General features: G+C 47.2%; 1 protein-coding gene across 5 annotated transcripts in view; it reads right to left on the bottom strand.

The window, feature by feature from the left end:
* PIWIL4 (piwi like RNA-mediated gene silencing 4) overlaps window positions 1-16,624 on the bottom strand; it is a 100,301-nt gene that overhangs the window by 33,596 nt on the left and 50,081 nt on the right. For all 5 annotated transcript variants that reach the window (XM_043504170.1, XM_038401346.2, XM_043504171.1 and 2 more), the window contains 2 exons: window positions 3,386-3,503; window positions 996-1,107 (listed from right to left, as the gene is read on the bottom strand). In XM_043504170.1, the coding sequence (XP_043360105.1) occupies window positions 996-1,107; window positions 3,386-3,503 (230 nt within the window). The remainder of the gene's footprint in view (window positions 1-995; window positions 1,108-3,385; window positions 3,504-16,624) is intronic.

The following is a 16,624-nucleotide window of genomic DNA, read 5'->3' as shown; positions in this document are numbered from 1 at the left end:
AACAGCTGTCAGCAGAAAATATTAAGGGTCAGTTTTGTTGAGCATCCTTAAATTGTTATACCTAGATCAAGGGGTAATTCAGTAGCCCTCTTCATAGACAGGCTGTAGTAGTTTACTATGGGAACAGAATTCTTTTAAGTGTCTGATCTGGCACTTGGAGCAAATGTCGGACTTATTTCTATGCACTGGGAAAATCTTACTAAATGAAGTATACATTCACCCTACTCCACTGATCATACCTAAAAACAACTGCCAAATATGTTTGAGTATCTGGCTGTGAGATGGTTCTGCAAACAAGGGAGCGGACACAAAAAGTACCATATGCAGGTGTTACGTTAACGAACACCACCAACTGGGGTCCCAAGAGGCTGTTGACTTGACAGCCTGTCTCAACTAGCTTTGGGGCTTGATCATGCAAGCATCTGAGCATCTTTAACTCCTACTGATTTCAGAGGGAGTTCAGAGCATTCTGCACCCACTGAATCAAGCCACAAAGCTGGTTTTTAAAATCGTATCTTAGAAAACAGCTGTCCCATATCTGGCTCAGCACCCTCATTTTAAAGGTGCTGGTGGCTGCTGAGCATGTCAGTGATGGCTAACTGACCTATGCTGAAATTTTTTTTCTACAGCTAAGGAAACTATTCACACAAGGGCTTGTGGTAAATTCTCAGCTACAAAGTGTAAAGTAGCAAGTACCAACTTCCTAGACTCATTCCAGACAGCTGGGATGAATTTCTGTATTCCAAAAGGTGGGGGTGCATAGAGTATGGCCTGAGGGCTCAATATGGTCTACAGACACCTAAATTACGGCCCCAACCTGACTCTTATAACTACTGGGTAATAATAAAAATGAGTTTTCTAATAGCAGGCTTTCCCTCAGTAAGTTTCCCAGCCTTAGCTATATTGGCACCTTTAAACAACAGTTACTGGACACACCGGGAATGCCTAGAGAGACATTCTCATATGGAATTTAAAGTGAAAGTTTCTGTACTCACGGTCTGCTCCTGCATTAGGATTTTTTCAGTTGGGACAACACGGCCTGTCAGGGAAACTTGGCACCCAAGCTGCAGCCCCCACATCTCTAACTCTAAACGAGCCTCTTTGATTCTGTAAGAAGATTTTTGTTGACTTTATGGACAAGAATAAAAAAACAAAAAGAAAAAAGAAAAAACCCACCAGCACCAAAAATCCCAGTGAAGAGTCAGTCGGTAAAGTAGCAAACAAATTTTCGAAGGATCCGCTTCTAGTTGCATTTTAATTTCTATCACACAGGAACAAATACCAGCTATTCCACTGAATAAAATAAATGTAATATGGATGCTCTATACATGATCATTTCTAAAGGTTTGAGAACTTCTGAATAAAGGAAAAAACTAAACACCACCAGTAACCAATGTCAGCTAGTTAAACTAGTGAGCCCGAGTATTACGTTATGTTTAAGTACATAGAATACACTAAGTTGCCTAGATTTTATCCAGCCTAGTGCACTATAAATATAAAACCATCAACAGCTAACTAAGAATTATGGTACTTTAACTCCATCTAGGGGATCTAGTCAGATCATAAGATTAAGTGTATGCAGTTGCTAAAATTTGAATACTGAATTCAAAGCTTGTTGTTCATTTTAAATAAAGTAATGCGTTATTTCAGGTGCAAGACCCGTACTTTTCTCTCCTTAACCCTCTCCCTCACAACTGTCAAGCCCTCCTATTCTTGTGTCCCATTACAGCTCTCTCATCCTCCTCTTTTCTTCAATGTATCACTCCAGCACTTAGGCCTTGCTGCTGCTCTCATCTTCATCTCTCTCAATTGTCCCCACTAGTCAATATAGTTTAAGTATATAAATACAGTGGAGCCCATTTAAATAAATATCTTTTAAAATATCTTTAAAATATCTGGCTAAAAGGCAGTTAAAACAAAGTAATACACTATTTAAAAAAAATAGCTGGTAAAGCAATAAAACTGATTAAAATAATTTCCACTGCATAAAAAAACCTAAAATGAGCTAGTGACCTAGTAAAATAAGAGGAGTTGTATATATGGTCAGATATACAGAAATAATTATAGCATTAAATATCAGAGCCCATCAGTATCAGTCCACCCCAGTGATTATTGTACAAACCTACTAAAAGTATTCAATGATGTGAATAGAAGGTTCACTCTTCCACCCTATTCCATTATTTCCGAATAGAATATTTATAGGGTGTGTGTGTGGGGGGGGGGGGTATATAACTTGCACCTAAATTTAATGGCCAAACATTTTTAAAATGGGTGCTTAGATTACACCCCCAACATATCTATGCACTGGTGCAAGTATGTGATTGCATATAGAGTATTTTAAAGGTCCGGTGCTGCACCGAAGGAAGTCAATGGCAACGCTCTCAATGATTTACATGGGTGCGGGATTGAGCCCTAAATGAAGAAACTACCAGTGATGTAAACTGAGATAATATCCTCCAAATAATTAATAGTCATTATAGCTACTCAGCTATTAACCTTACTTCCCCAGAAGGCTAAACTAATGATGCATTCTCTTATTTTTGGTCCCATCTACACTACAGAAAACATCAACCATGCTGGGGGGCCCATTTACAACATAGTTGTCGCCGACACAGTTAAAATGTGCTCCAAATTATAATGTAAAGAACAACAAATCAACGAGAGACTGCTGAATTGGAATTAATTTGCAAACTGGATACAATTAATTTAGGCTTGAGTAAAGATGGAGTGGACGGGTCATTACACAAAGTAAAACTATTTCCCCATGTCCCCCCCCCCACTGTTCTTCAGACGTTCTTGTCAACTGCTGGAAATGGCCCACCTTGATTATCACTACAAAAGGCTCCCCCCCTGCCAATAATAGCTCACCTTACCTGATCACTCTCATTACAGTGTGTATGGGTAACACCTATTGTTCATGTTCTCTATGTATATAAATCTCCCCACTGTATTTTCCACTGAATAGATCTGATGAAGTGAGCTGTAGCTCATGAAAGCTTATGCTCAAATAAATTTGTTAGTCTCTAAGGTGCCACAAGTACTCCTTTTCTTTTTGCGGATACAGACTAACACGGCTGCTACTCTGAAACCTGTCATATTTTAACTGTGTCCCAAAATCTTTCTACAGTCCTTACAAGCTGGAAACCAGGCTGTTACTTGATTTTAGGTACACAGCTTTTTTTTTTGTAGCAGCAAATGTTTCGGTAAGCCATTCCTCCTCTTCTATATCTGTGCTACAATGACGAATCATAGAATGAGATTGCATGGCCGTTTAGCAGAACAGATAACTACAGACTGTCAAAAGATCACACAACTCATTTAACTTAACATCTCAGGCAGAAGTCTAATTTTGGTCCTAAAGGCAGGTTTTGTTATATTAAATTACCTCTGAATGTTGTCAGCAAGCCGAGACAGCCTTTGCTGTCTTTGCTCAGGATTCAGATGCATTTCTTGAGCCAGATCCTTCATCAGACGGAAGTCAGAAATTGCCCAGCTGGTCAAACCTAATAATAATGGTAATACGTCAGAAAGTACCACTTCGCCATCCTCACACCCTCCCCCCAAAAAATCCAGAAAAAGGATATCATCAGCACTGATCTAGAATATCTGTGTGTTCATACCAGACCTATCATCATGGTATCTGATGCTATATTGTTACTTAACAGATATATTGTGGTGGCCCCTACTGGCTTCAACCTGATTGCAATTCTTTATGCTAGGTACTATATAAACACAGAAAATTGACAATCCCTGCCCCCCAAAAAAACCTACGATGTAAAACAAGAAAGGTTGGGATAAGGGAAGGGGAGGTGAAATAAAAATAGAAGGATGTGTACAATTCTTAGTTGGGAGATTCCCAACTATTAATATTTAACTTCCCTAGCTATTAATACTAATTCCTCATAAAAAAAGCATCCTTTGGTTTAGCAGAGGGCCCATTTTGCCACTGTACATACTGCCCATTAGTAGGGAGTTGGATGCAAGACTGAGGACTGGTCTTCACTATGGGGAGATTGAAGCTGCTGCAATTGATGTAGCAGAGGTCGATTTAGCAGGTCTAGAGACCCGCTAAATCGACGTCAAAGTGCTCTCCAGTCAACTCTGGTACTCCAGCTCCCCAAGAAGATTAAGGTAAGTTGACCAGATAGGGTCTCCCGTCAACACAGTGCAGTGAATATACAGGGGGTAAATTGACCTAAGCTATGTTGACTCCAGCTACATGAATAAAGTAGCTGGAGTAGCACAACTTAAGTCGACTTACCCCGGTAGTGAAGACAAGCCCAAAGTTAAATGGTTCAAATTCCTGGGTGGACAGATGCTACCTATGGAGCTCTTAGCTTGTAAGTTAAAAGATTACATCTGCTATCAATCTTGAAAGAATGCAGGTTATTCTTTTGGCATGCATGATGTTGAATTTATTGCCAAAAAAAGTGACATTAAAGTGGTTTGCCCAATAAAGGGGAAAGCAGTAGATGAGGTGTCCAAATTGATAATAGCAGTAACTCCTTCCTCCAAAAACTGTAAACCTCAGGTCACTGCAGTAGTTTCTTTTAGATTTACATCAACTTTTTGGTGCATGTATTGTGCAGCCTGGAGTGTTTTCACAAGTTGTCACTGAGACAGTGTAATCTATTTGAGGTATCCTTGATTTATACAAATATACACTCTTCAAAAAGTATTCCTGGTCTTCACAACCCTGGCCAGTGTCTTAGTAAGAATGCAATGTGAAATTGACAAGAAGCCAATGGAGTTCCTCCAGATTTAAAGCTGTGTAACTGAAAGCAAAAATGTGGCCTGCTATATATAGGGATTTTGATTTGTTTCAAAGTGAGTATCAATCCAAAAAGTGTATAATTTGCTGCTATGTTTCATACTGTTGCCAATTTGTGAACCTTAAATTATGCCAGACCCATGCTCTTGTCCAGTCTGAAACTGACAAGGAGCAATGCTCAATATGTGTTTAGTATAGTTACCCCAGATTAAATCAGTGAGAAATGCCCATCTCCTAAAAGAAATAGCTGAGAAGTGAGAGGTTGCTTATTTCTGATCATTGCCTCATATGCAACAAAGAGAAATTTCTTTAGTAAAGAGGCTTATGCTGTTTATTCCATCTTCATAGCAGCTCTGGATGCCAGCTCTAGATGCAATTTACAAATATGTTGTTTTAAGTGTATAACAGTTATAAGTAGACTGCTGGTAGAAGATGATTACTAATCTTTCGTAACTGTTGTTCAAGATGTGTTGCTCACATCCATTCCATTCTAGGTGTTCGTGAACTGACATGCATGGCTGCTGGAGATTTTTGCCAGCTCTGTAGGGCCCCCAGGAGCCCTGCGCTCATGCGCTGGTATATGAGGTGCTGCCTATCTTGCACCCTCTCAGTTCTTGCTTGCTGTCAACTCTGACAGAGGGGAAGGAGGGTAAGTCATGGAATGGACATGAGCAACACATCTCAAAGAACATTTACAAAAGGTTAGTAACCATCTTTTCTTTTTCGAGTGCTTGCTCATGCCGATTCCACGTTAGGTGACTCACAAGCAGTATCCCCCCGGAGGTGGGCTCAGAGTCACGGATGTGCTGACATCGTCCTGAGCCTGCTGGGTGATGTCATAATGGGATGCAAAGGCACGGACTGAAGACCAAGTAGCAGTTCTACAGATGTCTTGAATTGGCACCTGTGTGAGGAAGGCTGCTGACGAGGCTTGCGCTTTGGTGGAGTGAGCAGTTCCTATCGCTAGTGGTGACACCTTTGCTTGTTCATAACAAAACTTGATGTAGGTGGTTATATACAAGGAAATTCTCTGAGGAGATCGGCAGACCTTTTATACTGTCTGCCACTGCGACAAAGAGCTGTGTCAACTTATGGAAGGGTCTATTCTTTCGATGTAGAAGGCCAAGGCTCATCTAACATTCAGAGTATGCAACCTGTGCTCCTTGCTGGATTTGTGAGGTTTCAGAAAGAACACCAGTAGAAACGTGTCCTGATGACTGTGGAACTGTGATACCACCTTTGCTAAAAAGGCTGGGTGGAGCAGCAGGTGGACTTTGAACCGGGGGGGGAGGAGGGTTCCAATATCAGCGCTCTAATCTCAGAGACTCTCTGGGCTGACGGAATTGCCACCGCCTCACAGGAAGGAGATCTTCCACGACAAGGAGCAGCAAAGAAGAAGCAGCTAATGGCTGGAAGGCGGGTCCATGGGCTTTGACAGCACCACGTTCAGATCCCAAGGCAGGATAGGGTCATGAACTTCAGGGTAAAGCCTTTCTAGTCCCTTTAAGAACCTAATTGCCATGTATCAAGGCTGATTCCCCACTCTGGCACTTCGAGTGCAGAAGGTGGGACCCCGCAAGGATTTTAAAAATTAATACTTGCGGCTCCAGGCTTGTATTAAACTCCCAAAGTTACAGCTTCTCTCTGGCCTTGGCTTGGTAAACGATGCCACCACCCAAATGTAAACCCCTTTTTCAGATCCCAGGAAAGCACATTTGGGAATTCCTTCCTGTGGGGTACCCTCAAGCCCTTTCACCCTCCTCCCCTCTTTCCCCCTGGGGAAGAGGTGAGAAAGAAAACAAAGGAAATTAGAGGTTGCCACCAGCTAATTTAACAACATATGCACAAACCTCTTAGGACACCAAAAATCCAATCCTGTTCTTAAAAAAGGTACATTTTATTAAAAACAAACAAAAAAAGAAAATACATCTGGAACTTAGGCTTTTGCTAGATTTTAAAAGAGCAATTCCAAAAATTAAGCACCCAAAATAGATGTCTTGGGGGTTCAGCTTAAAGATTACAAGCAATCAAAAGCATCTGGCGTTAGCACAGAGGAGTCCCACAAGCCTTACAGAAAACAAAAGAAATAAACCTAATCGCGTCTTTCTAGACATTTCCTAATCTACTTACATATTTGGGTAGTTCTAGGTATAATCTGATTATTTCCAAACCTGGCAAAAAGCTTTTTACAGCATAGTCATAGCCCTGACTTTGCTCTGTTCCCCTCTCTCCGGAGTGCCACAGAACACAAAGGGAAAGCTTTTTTCCCCAATTTTAAAAAGTTTTAGCCTTCCCATTGGCTCTTTCGGTCAGGAGCCCAATCCCTTTTCTTTACCTGGGGGACTTTTTAACCCTTTATAGGTAAAGCAGCAGTCACCAAGAGGGACTTCATAGCTAACTTGCTGGCTGGGTGTCCATAAAAGGGAGCTCTCCCCCACCCTTCGTTTATCACACCATGTCATTACAGAAAACTGATTTCCCTTGGACTTGAGGGTAGAAGGCTGAGATGGCTGCCAGGTGAACTTTAATTGATGAGAGGGCCATGCCTCAGTGCTTGAGATATAGCAGGTAGTCCAAGATGGATTTTAATGAGGCCCAGAAAGGACAAAGGTTCCAGTCTGAGGCCCACTCTGTAAAGCGCTTCCATTTGGCTAGGTAGGTCGCCCTGGTGGAGGACTTTGTGCTACCCATCCGAACGTGCTAAACTTGCGCTGAGCATGCTTGCTTCTCTGCATTCAGCCATGTTGTCAGGTGTAGTGTCGCTTGCTTTGGGTGCAACAGACAGCCATGGTTCTGTGAGAGCAAGCCCGGCCAGAACAGACGCTCTAATGGGGTTGCCATCAAAAGGTCTAACAGCTTGCCGAACCACTGCTGGTGCGGACACACCGGAGCTATAAGGATCACTTTCGCCTTGTTCCACTTGATCTTCAACAGGACCTTGTGAAAAAAAAAAAAAAAAAAAAACAGTTACCCACCTTTCGTAACTATTGTTCTTTGAGATGTGTTGCTCATGTCCATTCCATTCTAGGTGTGTGCACGCCCACATGCATGGCCATTGGAGATTTTTGCCTTAGTGGTGCCCGTAGGGCTGGCTGTGGCACCCTCTGGAGTGCTGCACTCATGGCGCAGTATATCAGGTGCCACCGGTCCTACACCCTCTCAGTGCCTTCTTGCCAACAACTCTGACAGAGGGCAGGAGGGTGGGTAATGGAATGGACATGAGCAACACATCTCGAAGAACAACAGTTACGAAAGGCAGGTAACCGTTTTTTCTTCAAGTTGTTGCTCATGTCAATTCCATTCTAGGTGACTCACAAGCAGAATCCTCGGAGGCGGGCTCGGAGTTCACAATCTTGCAGCTCTGCGGTGCCAAGCTAACATCATCTTGGGTTTGCTGGGTGAGCGCATAATGAGATGCAAACGTGTGGACTGACAACCAGGTAGCCGCCCAACAGATCTCCTAGATCGGCACTTGCACCAGGAAGACAACCGAGGCTGCCTGCGCCCTAATCGAGTGGGCCATCACAATCGCCAGCAGGGCCACCTTCGCCAGCTCATAACAGTAACGGATGCAAGCCGTGATCCAAAATAAAATTCTTTGGGTAGACATTGGGCAACCCTTCAGCCTGTCTGTGACAGCAACCAATAGCTGTGTTGACTTATGGAACAGCTTGGTCCTAACTATGTAGTAGGCCAGCGCCTGTCAGACATCCAGGGCGTGTAGCCTGCGTTCCTTGTCCAACACGAGGCTTTGGACAGAAGACCAATAAGTACACGTCCTGACCCATATGAAACTGGGAGACTACCTTGGGCAGGAAGGCCGGGTGTGGATGCAGCTGGACCTTATCCTTGTAGAAGAGAGTGTATAGGGTGGCTCCAAAGTGAGCGCCCTGATCTTGGACACCCCGCAGGCTGAAGTTATGGCAACCAAGAAAGAAACTTGCCAAGAGAGAAGCAGGAGAGAGCACGAAGCCAGGGACTCAAAGGGAAGGCCCATGAGCCTTGACAACACAAGAGTCAGGTCCCAAGGGGGGACCGGGTCCTGGACATGCAGGCAGAAGCGGACCTTTTAAGAACCGCACTGTCATAGGATGAGCGAAGATCGACCTGCCTTGAAACGGAAAGTGGAATGCCAAGATGGCCGCCAGGTGGACTCTAACCGAAGAAAGTGACAGGTCCTGGGTCTTGAGATGCAGTAAATAATCCAGGACATGTTGCAGCGAGGCCTCCTCTGCCCGAAGTTGTCGATCCGAAGCTCAACATGTGAACTGTTTCCACTTTGCCAGGTAGGTCGCCCTGGTGGAAAGCTTCCTGCTGCCCAACAAGACCTGTTGGACACTAGCAGGGCATGCTTGCTTGTTCAAATTCAGCCATGCAGTAGCCAAACTATCAGGTGCGGCACCACCAGGTTCAGATGCAGCAGCATGCCGTGGTTCTGGGACAATAGATCTGTCCAAAGAGGTAGCTGAAGCGGGGTGGCTGTCAAAAGACTGAGCAACATGCTGAACCCGTGTTTGCGAGGCCACGTCAGTGCTATGAGGATGATGCTCACCCTGTCCTGCTTCACTTTTATCAGGACCCTGTGAATTAGGGGCACCGGCAGGAAGGCCTACATCAGCACTCCCGACCACAGAATCAAGAAAACGTCCGACAGGGATGCCTTGTCCCTGCCCTGCTGGGAACAGAACACGTGGCACTTCCTGTTCTGCCTAGGACTCCCCAAGCTGTGGAAGATTAGGGTGACCACCTCTGGATGGAGCAACCATTCGTGGCGAGACGAGAAGGCTCTGCTGAGGCGATCTGCCATGATGTTTTTGGCGCCAGGTAGGTGGACAGCTACCAGATGAATGTCATGCCGCACACAGAAGTTCCAAAGGCTGAGGGCCTCCTGACAAAGGGCCGAAGACCTGGCCCCACCCTTCCTGTTGATGTGATACATCACAGCAGTATTGTCCATCAGGACCTGCACTACCTTGCCTTTTATGTGGCGCAAGAAGGCCTGGCAGGACAGGTGAACCACTCTGAGCTCCTTGATGTTGATACGGAGGGGTTAGGTCGTCCTGCTGCCAGCAGCCCTGAGCTCGCTCAGATTGGCTCTGCATCCCAGATCCGAGGCATTGAATACCAGAGTCAGCAACGGGAACTCCCTGCAACACCGCTCCGGGATCTAGCCACCAGTTCAGGGATGAAAGGACGCAATCCCGTACCCTGACCACCGGTCCAGGGCATGTCTGTTGGGAAGTTAGACCAAGACAAGCCACGCCAGTAGGGATCGTAGGTGGAACCGAGCATGGCTGACCACGTACGTGCATGTGTCTATATGACCCACCAGCCTTAGGCAGGTGTGGGCCGTAGAGAGCGGGCGGTTCTTTAGATGGGAGAGCAGGTCTGACGTGGTCTAAAAGTGTGCTTCCAGTCGGAAGGCACTGGCTCGTGTGGATTCTAAAATGGCTCCGATGAACTCTATGCTCTGGACTGTCACTAACATGGAGTTTTCTATGTGTGTTTAAAAAAAAAAAAAAAAAAAAAAAAACAGGCCCAGGTCACAGCAGGTGGAACACTCCAGATCAACTCTGCTCCGCACTCGATCTGGAGACTTGCCCTTGATGAACCAGTCATTGAGGTACGGAAACAGGTGGAACCCATGATGCCTGAAGTAAGCCGCTACTGACGCCATGCACTTTGTGAACACTCTGGTGGCCGAAGAGAGGCCAAAAGGCAGCACCGTGAACTGGAAATGGCGCACTCCCACCACAAAACAGAGGAAGTGCCTGTGCCCCGGGAATATAGAAATATGGAAGCAAGCATCCTTTAAGTCAAGAGTGGTGTACCAGTCTCCCAGATCCAGGGACGGGATGGAGGCCAGGGAGACCATGCGAAACTTCAATTTCTGGAGGGACTTGTTGAGGCAGATCAGGTCCAGGATGGGTCTGAGGCCCCCTTTGGCTTTTGGGATTAGGAAGTACCGGGAGTAGAACCCCTTTCCTTTCATGTCCCAAGGAACTTCCTCCACGTTCCCCAGATGCAGAAGGCTGTCAACCTCCTGAACGAGGAGCTGCTCGTGAGAAGGGTCCCTGAAGAGGGACAAGGAAATAGGGGGGTGGAACAGAGAGGCAGGGTATGGCTATGAGCTATTATGTCCAGGACCCAACTTCCTGAGGTAACCCTCAACCAGGCTGAATGGCAAGGAAAAAGGCGACTGAGGAAAGGTAGCAGATCTAGTGAATCGGCTGGGGCATCGCTCTCAACCGTACCATCAAAACAGGTGCTTCTGCCCTGCCAAAAGTTTAGCCTGGCTAGGCTGTGCAGGAGGCAGAGGGCAGCAACGACTAAAGGCAGTGTCACTATCCCTTCTCCTGGCAGGTCTGGAACGCGGATGCCACGACCTTGGCGGCGGGGGCAGCCAGAATGGCTTACGCGCTGACTGTGGCGTGCAGAGGCCCAGGGAACCAGCAGCGCTATATGGGCGGGAGTAGAGGCTGACAGGACATTAAACAGAGTGTCCTCCTGTTCAGCCATCTCCTCCACTTCCAAATCCAAGTTGTCAGCTATGTGCTGGAGCAGGGCCTGGTGGTCCTTATAGTCATCAGGTGGGCTGGCGCTGGATGGGCCCGTGACCGCCTCATCCAGGGAGGACGAGGACGACTGTATGGGCAGAGGGGGGCCTGTTCCTCCTCCTCCTCCTCCTCTGCTGGGGAGGATGGCTTGGGGATAGGCACAGCCTCTTGAGGGTCGGCCACCGGGTGCTCCTTTGGTGCCAGGCCCGGTGCCAGAGGCTGCTGTTCCATGGCAGTGGCCGACAAATGGACCGATGGGGAATCGCTATCACTGGAACCCCCCAGACATTCCAACACTGCCACTGAGCAGGCCACTGCCCTGGCTACCACTGTCCAGCTGCCACCGCTGTCGGCTCCGATGCCCAGTCCTGCTGCTGAGGCCAGGGTGACAGGTTGAAGCGGCCCTTGGTACCGGAGGAGCTGTCTTCCAGAGACCATGGAGGGACTGTCAAGGCTGGTCTGCCTAGAGACCACTGATACCGGAGATCAGTTCCCCAGCCAACAGGACCGGTGCTGACGGTATGGTGAGCAGGTGCAGTGCCAAGGAGATTGGAGGCAGGAAGAAGATTGTTCCCACAGTGTCAGTGACTGGGAATGGCGCCGGGATGACCATCTTGGGGACGATGACTGGTGCCAGTAATACGGGGACTGGTGCCTCCCTCCTAGCGAGCCACATTGAGACCATGGTGACTGTGGGGCTGGCGACCGGTGGTAAATCCTTGTCAATCTCAACGTCAGCACTGACGACTGGCGGTGGAGAGCGTGCCATCGTCTCAAGGGATTGGCGGTGCTCCACCGCTTCTTGAGGAGCCTCGTCGGCTGCTTTGCCCTCTTGGGGAGCCTTAGCCACAGGCTGCTGCATTGGTGGCTCTGGTTGCGTGGGCAGAGGCCTGTGCTCTTTCAATGCCTGGGCCTTCAAAGGCATCAGTGTCGGCAGGGGAGCAGGTCCAGTCCCGCTCACAGGAGTGGAAGCAGGACCTTTTGTCAGGCTGATGGTCCCAATCAGGGAGGGCTGACTGCAGGGCTCCAGTGTAGGCAGGCGGCTTGGGGCTCGCTCCTTGTTCACAGCCAATTGGCCCTTCTTCGTTGGTGCCGGGGAACCGTGCTTCTTGGCCCTTTTTTTCAGCACCGGCAACATGGAGCAGTGTCAAGAGGGCCCGGTGGCGCATTTCGCGCTGATGCTGAGGTGCTGGGAGACTCATACCAAGATGGTTTGGGAGCTGGGTGGACTCCATAAGGAAGACTCTAAGCCTGATGTGTCTCTTCTTCTGTGTGCGAGGCTCAAAGTTCTTACAAATATGGCACCACTCTTTAACATGCGTTTCCCCCAAGCACTTGAGACAGCCGCCGTGGGGGTCGCTAATAGGCATAGGCCTGTTACAGGAGTCACAGGGCTTAGAGCCCGGAGACTGGGGCATGCCTCGCCGGGGGCAAAGTCCCCGCTGGGACCTAACTACTAACACTAACAGGTATTTAACACTAAAGATAACTATACACAAAGCGAAAAACACACGAAGTCAAAGGAAGTAACCACAAGTCCTTGACGAGCAAGAAAGGCACTCCGACTGACGACCATGGGCGGTAGGAAGGAACTGAGAGGGTGTAGGGCCAGCAGCACCTGATATACTGTGCCATGAGCACAGCACTCCAGAGGGCACCACAGCCAACCCTACGGGTACCGCTAAGGCAAAAATCTCAGACAGCCATGCACATGGGCGTGCGTACACCTAGAATGGAATCGACATGAGCAAGCACTTGAAGAAGAACCAGAGATACTGGCGGAAAGGTGTAGAGCAGTGCCTCCATCCATGGAAGTAGGAAGGCATCAGAGAGGGAACCTCTGGCGAGACCGCAGGTCGAGCAGAACTGGTGACACTTTCTGTTCTGCCTGAATGCCAACAGATCCACCTAGGAAGTCCCCCACCACTGGAAGATCACACTGACTGCCTCTGAGTGGAGTGACTACTTGTAGCAAGATGAGAGGACCTCCTGAGGAGATCTACCAGCACATTCCAGACACCCAGGTGTGATGTCACGAGATGAATGGCGTGCTGTACGCAGAAATCCCATAACTGGAGAGCCTCTTGGCATAGAGCTGATGTCAAGGTTCCTTCGTCACTCTGAATTCTAGGATACAGATGCGGGGACCTGCATGAAAACCTCCTAAGCTTACTTTTACCAGCTTAGGTTAAAACTTCCCCAAGGTACAAACTATTTTACCCTTTGCCCTTGGACTTCCACTGCCACCACCAAACATTTGACTGGGTTTACTAAGACAGCGTTGTTTGGAAACTTCTTTCCCCCCAAAATCCTCATCAAAAACCTTGCACCCCCCGCCTGGGGAAGGCTTGATAAAAATCCTCACCAATTTGCATAGGTGACCACAGACCCAAACCCTTGGATTTTAAGAACAATGAAAAAAAAGCATTCAATTTCTTACAAGAAGAATTTTAATATAAGGAAAGGTAAAAAGAATCACCTCTGTAAAAATCAGGATAGTAAATACCTTACAGGGTAATCAGATTCAAAACAGAAAATCCCTCTAGGCAAAACCTTAAATTACAAAAAAAAAAAAAAAAAAAAAAAAAAAAAAAAGACACAAAGACAGGAATATCCATTCTATTTAGCACAGCTTAATTTTCTCAGCCATTTAAAGAAATCATAATCTAATGCATATCTAGCTAGATTACTTACTAAATTCTAAGACTCCATTCCTGTTCTGTCCCCGGCAAAAGCATCACACAGACAGACAGACCGACCCTTTGTTTCTCCCTCCCTCCAGATTTGAAAGTATCTTGTCTCCTCATTGGTCATTGTGGTCAGGTGCCAGCGAGGTTATCCTAGCTTCTTAACCCTTTACAGGTGAAAGGGTTTTTCCTCTGGCCAGAAGGGATTTTAAAGGTGTTTACCCTTCCCTTTATATTTACAACAGCTGACGAGAGAGCTCCACCTTGCTTGTTGATACAGAACATCACGCCAGTACTGTCCATCAGGATTTGAACCACTCTGCCCCTCAGGTAGGGAAGAAACATCTGGCAGGCTAAGCATATAGCCCTGAATTCCTTAACATTTATATGGAGGGCACGATCCTCCTGTGACCAAAGACCTTGTGTGCTGAGGTCATCGAGTTGGGTTCTCCACCCCAGATCTGAAGAACTGGAGACCAATGTTATTGATGGAGATTGGGCCACGAAGGGAATTCCTTCCAACACTGATCGGGGGTCCTTCCACCAGGTCAGGGATGACAGGATGTGTGATGGGACTGTGACCACTAGATCCAAATCATGTCTGCCAGGAGCATAAACCAACACCAGCCACGTCTGCAGGGGCTTGAGGCATAGACGTGCATGCTGGACCACGTAAGTACATGCTGCCATATGGCCCACCGCCTTGAGGCATACCTGAGCAGTCTTGAGCAGGTGGGCTCTTACGTGTGATGAGGTCCGACATGGCTTGGAACAGGGACTCTGGCAGAAAGGCCCTGGCCTGAGTAGAATTGAGTGCTGCCCCTATAAACTATCTCCTGAACTGGGGTCAGGGTTGATTTCTGCTAGTTTATAAGTGGGCCCAGACCCTGAGAGGTGGCCCACACCAGACAGAGGCTGTGCTGAACCTGTGCTCATGACCTGCCTCTGACAAGTCAGTCATCAAGGTATGTGTAGATCTATACCCCTTGACGTCTCAGGTAAGCAGCCACTACTACTATACACTTTGTGAAGACCCTCATAGCAAACAAAAGGTCGAAGGGAAGCACCATGAATTGTAAATGGCATCAGCCCATTATGAATTGGAGGAATCTCCTGTGTCCATGGAAAATAGACATGTGGAAACAGGAAATGGATCAAAAGAGGGGATGATGGAGGTCAGGGAAACCATGGGGAACTTCAACTTCTTGAGATATTTGTTGAGGCGATGCAGGTCTAAGATGGGTCTGAAGCGGCCTTTGGTCTTCGGGATTAGGAAATACTGGGAATAAATTCCCTTTCCCCTCAGTTTGAGGAACTTCCTCTATGGCTCTTATCTGTAGGAGGGTTTCCACCTCCTAGATGAGGTGCTACTCATAAGAAGGGTCCCTGAAAAGGAAGGAGGGATGGAGGAAGACTGCAGGGTGTAGCCAGTTGTAATGGTGTTGAGCACCCAACGGTTTGAGGTACCCTGAGCCCATGCAATGAGGAAAGGAGACAAACAGTTCAGAAACAGAATGAGGGATGGATCCTAGGGCCAGACTGAAATACTGTCCTCGGGCACACCCTCAAAATGCCTGCCATGGGCCACCTGAATGTCACGCAGGTCCCAACTGAGCAGCTGAGGAGGATGGGGTGGGACAACATCTTTGTGTCTCTCCCTTCTCTTCTAGGAGCTCTTCTGTGGCGGACCTGAGAATCTAGGCAGTGGAGGTGGCCGGAAATGTCGGCCTGTGGCATGTACAGTCCCCAGGAGCGAAGCAAGACACAGGAATCTTTCAGTCCGTGCAGCCTGGTATCCATTTGCTCTGAAAACAAAGCTTTGCCCTCAAATGAAAGATCCTGAATGGACTGTTGCACTTCTTGGGAGAGCCATAAGTTGCATCTCATGGATATAGCGGAGGCCATTGACCTGGCCACCGAATCAGCTGCATCCAACACCATCTGGAGAGAGGCTCTGGCTACTGTTCTACCCTCCTTCAGGATGGATGTGAACTCCTGTCCAAGTTCTTGTGCCAGGGAGTCCTTAAATTTACTCAACAAATCCAAGATATTGTAATTATATCTCCCCAACAACGCCTGCTGGTTAGATATTCTAGGTTGGAGCCTGGCAGAAGAATACATTTCTCCCCCAAAGAGATCCAGTTTTCTATCGTCCTTGTTTTTAGGCGTGGCTCTTGCCTGTCCTGCTCATTTGCAGCAGACGCAACCAGAGATGCTGGAGGCGGGTGTGAATGTAAGTATTCACAGCGCTTGTCAAGTTCATAAAATTTCTTTTCTGCCCTGTGACTGTGCTGCCTGTGGGAGCCAGCTGAGGTCACTCAATCAGGGTGAACTCCAAACAGAATGTGGCAGACAAACCCCAAACGCTGGTGGATATTCCAATACTTAGATTTACCAAGCCAGCACAAAACAGCTTCTATAGTACCTCACTGGTTACTCAGAAGTCCAAATAATGCAGTTCACTTAAAGTACCCAGCCTCAGACCTCCGTCCAGACACACGTCAAACATATGATGATAAATTTTGAAAATCTTTTTTCATCGTATAAAAGAAAAGGTTCTCCTGACCCCAAAGGACCAAATCCCAGACCCAAGACAAATGGTAACTCAG

The sequence above is a fragment of the Dermochelys coriacea genome, chromosome 1, assembly GCF_009764565.3.
Source record: "Dermochelys coriacea isolate rDerCor1 chromosome 1, rDerCor1.pri.v4, whole genome shotgun sequence".
In the NCBI taxonomy this organism is placed as follows: Eukaryota; Metazoa; Chordata; order Testudines; family Dermochelyidae; genus Dermochelys; species Dermochelys coriacea.
This window is presented reverse-complemented; position numbering and strand designations above follow the sequence as displayed.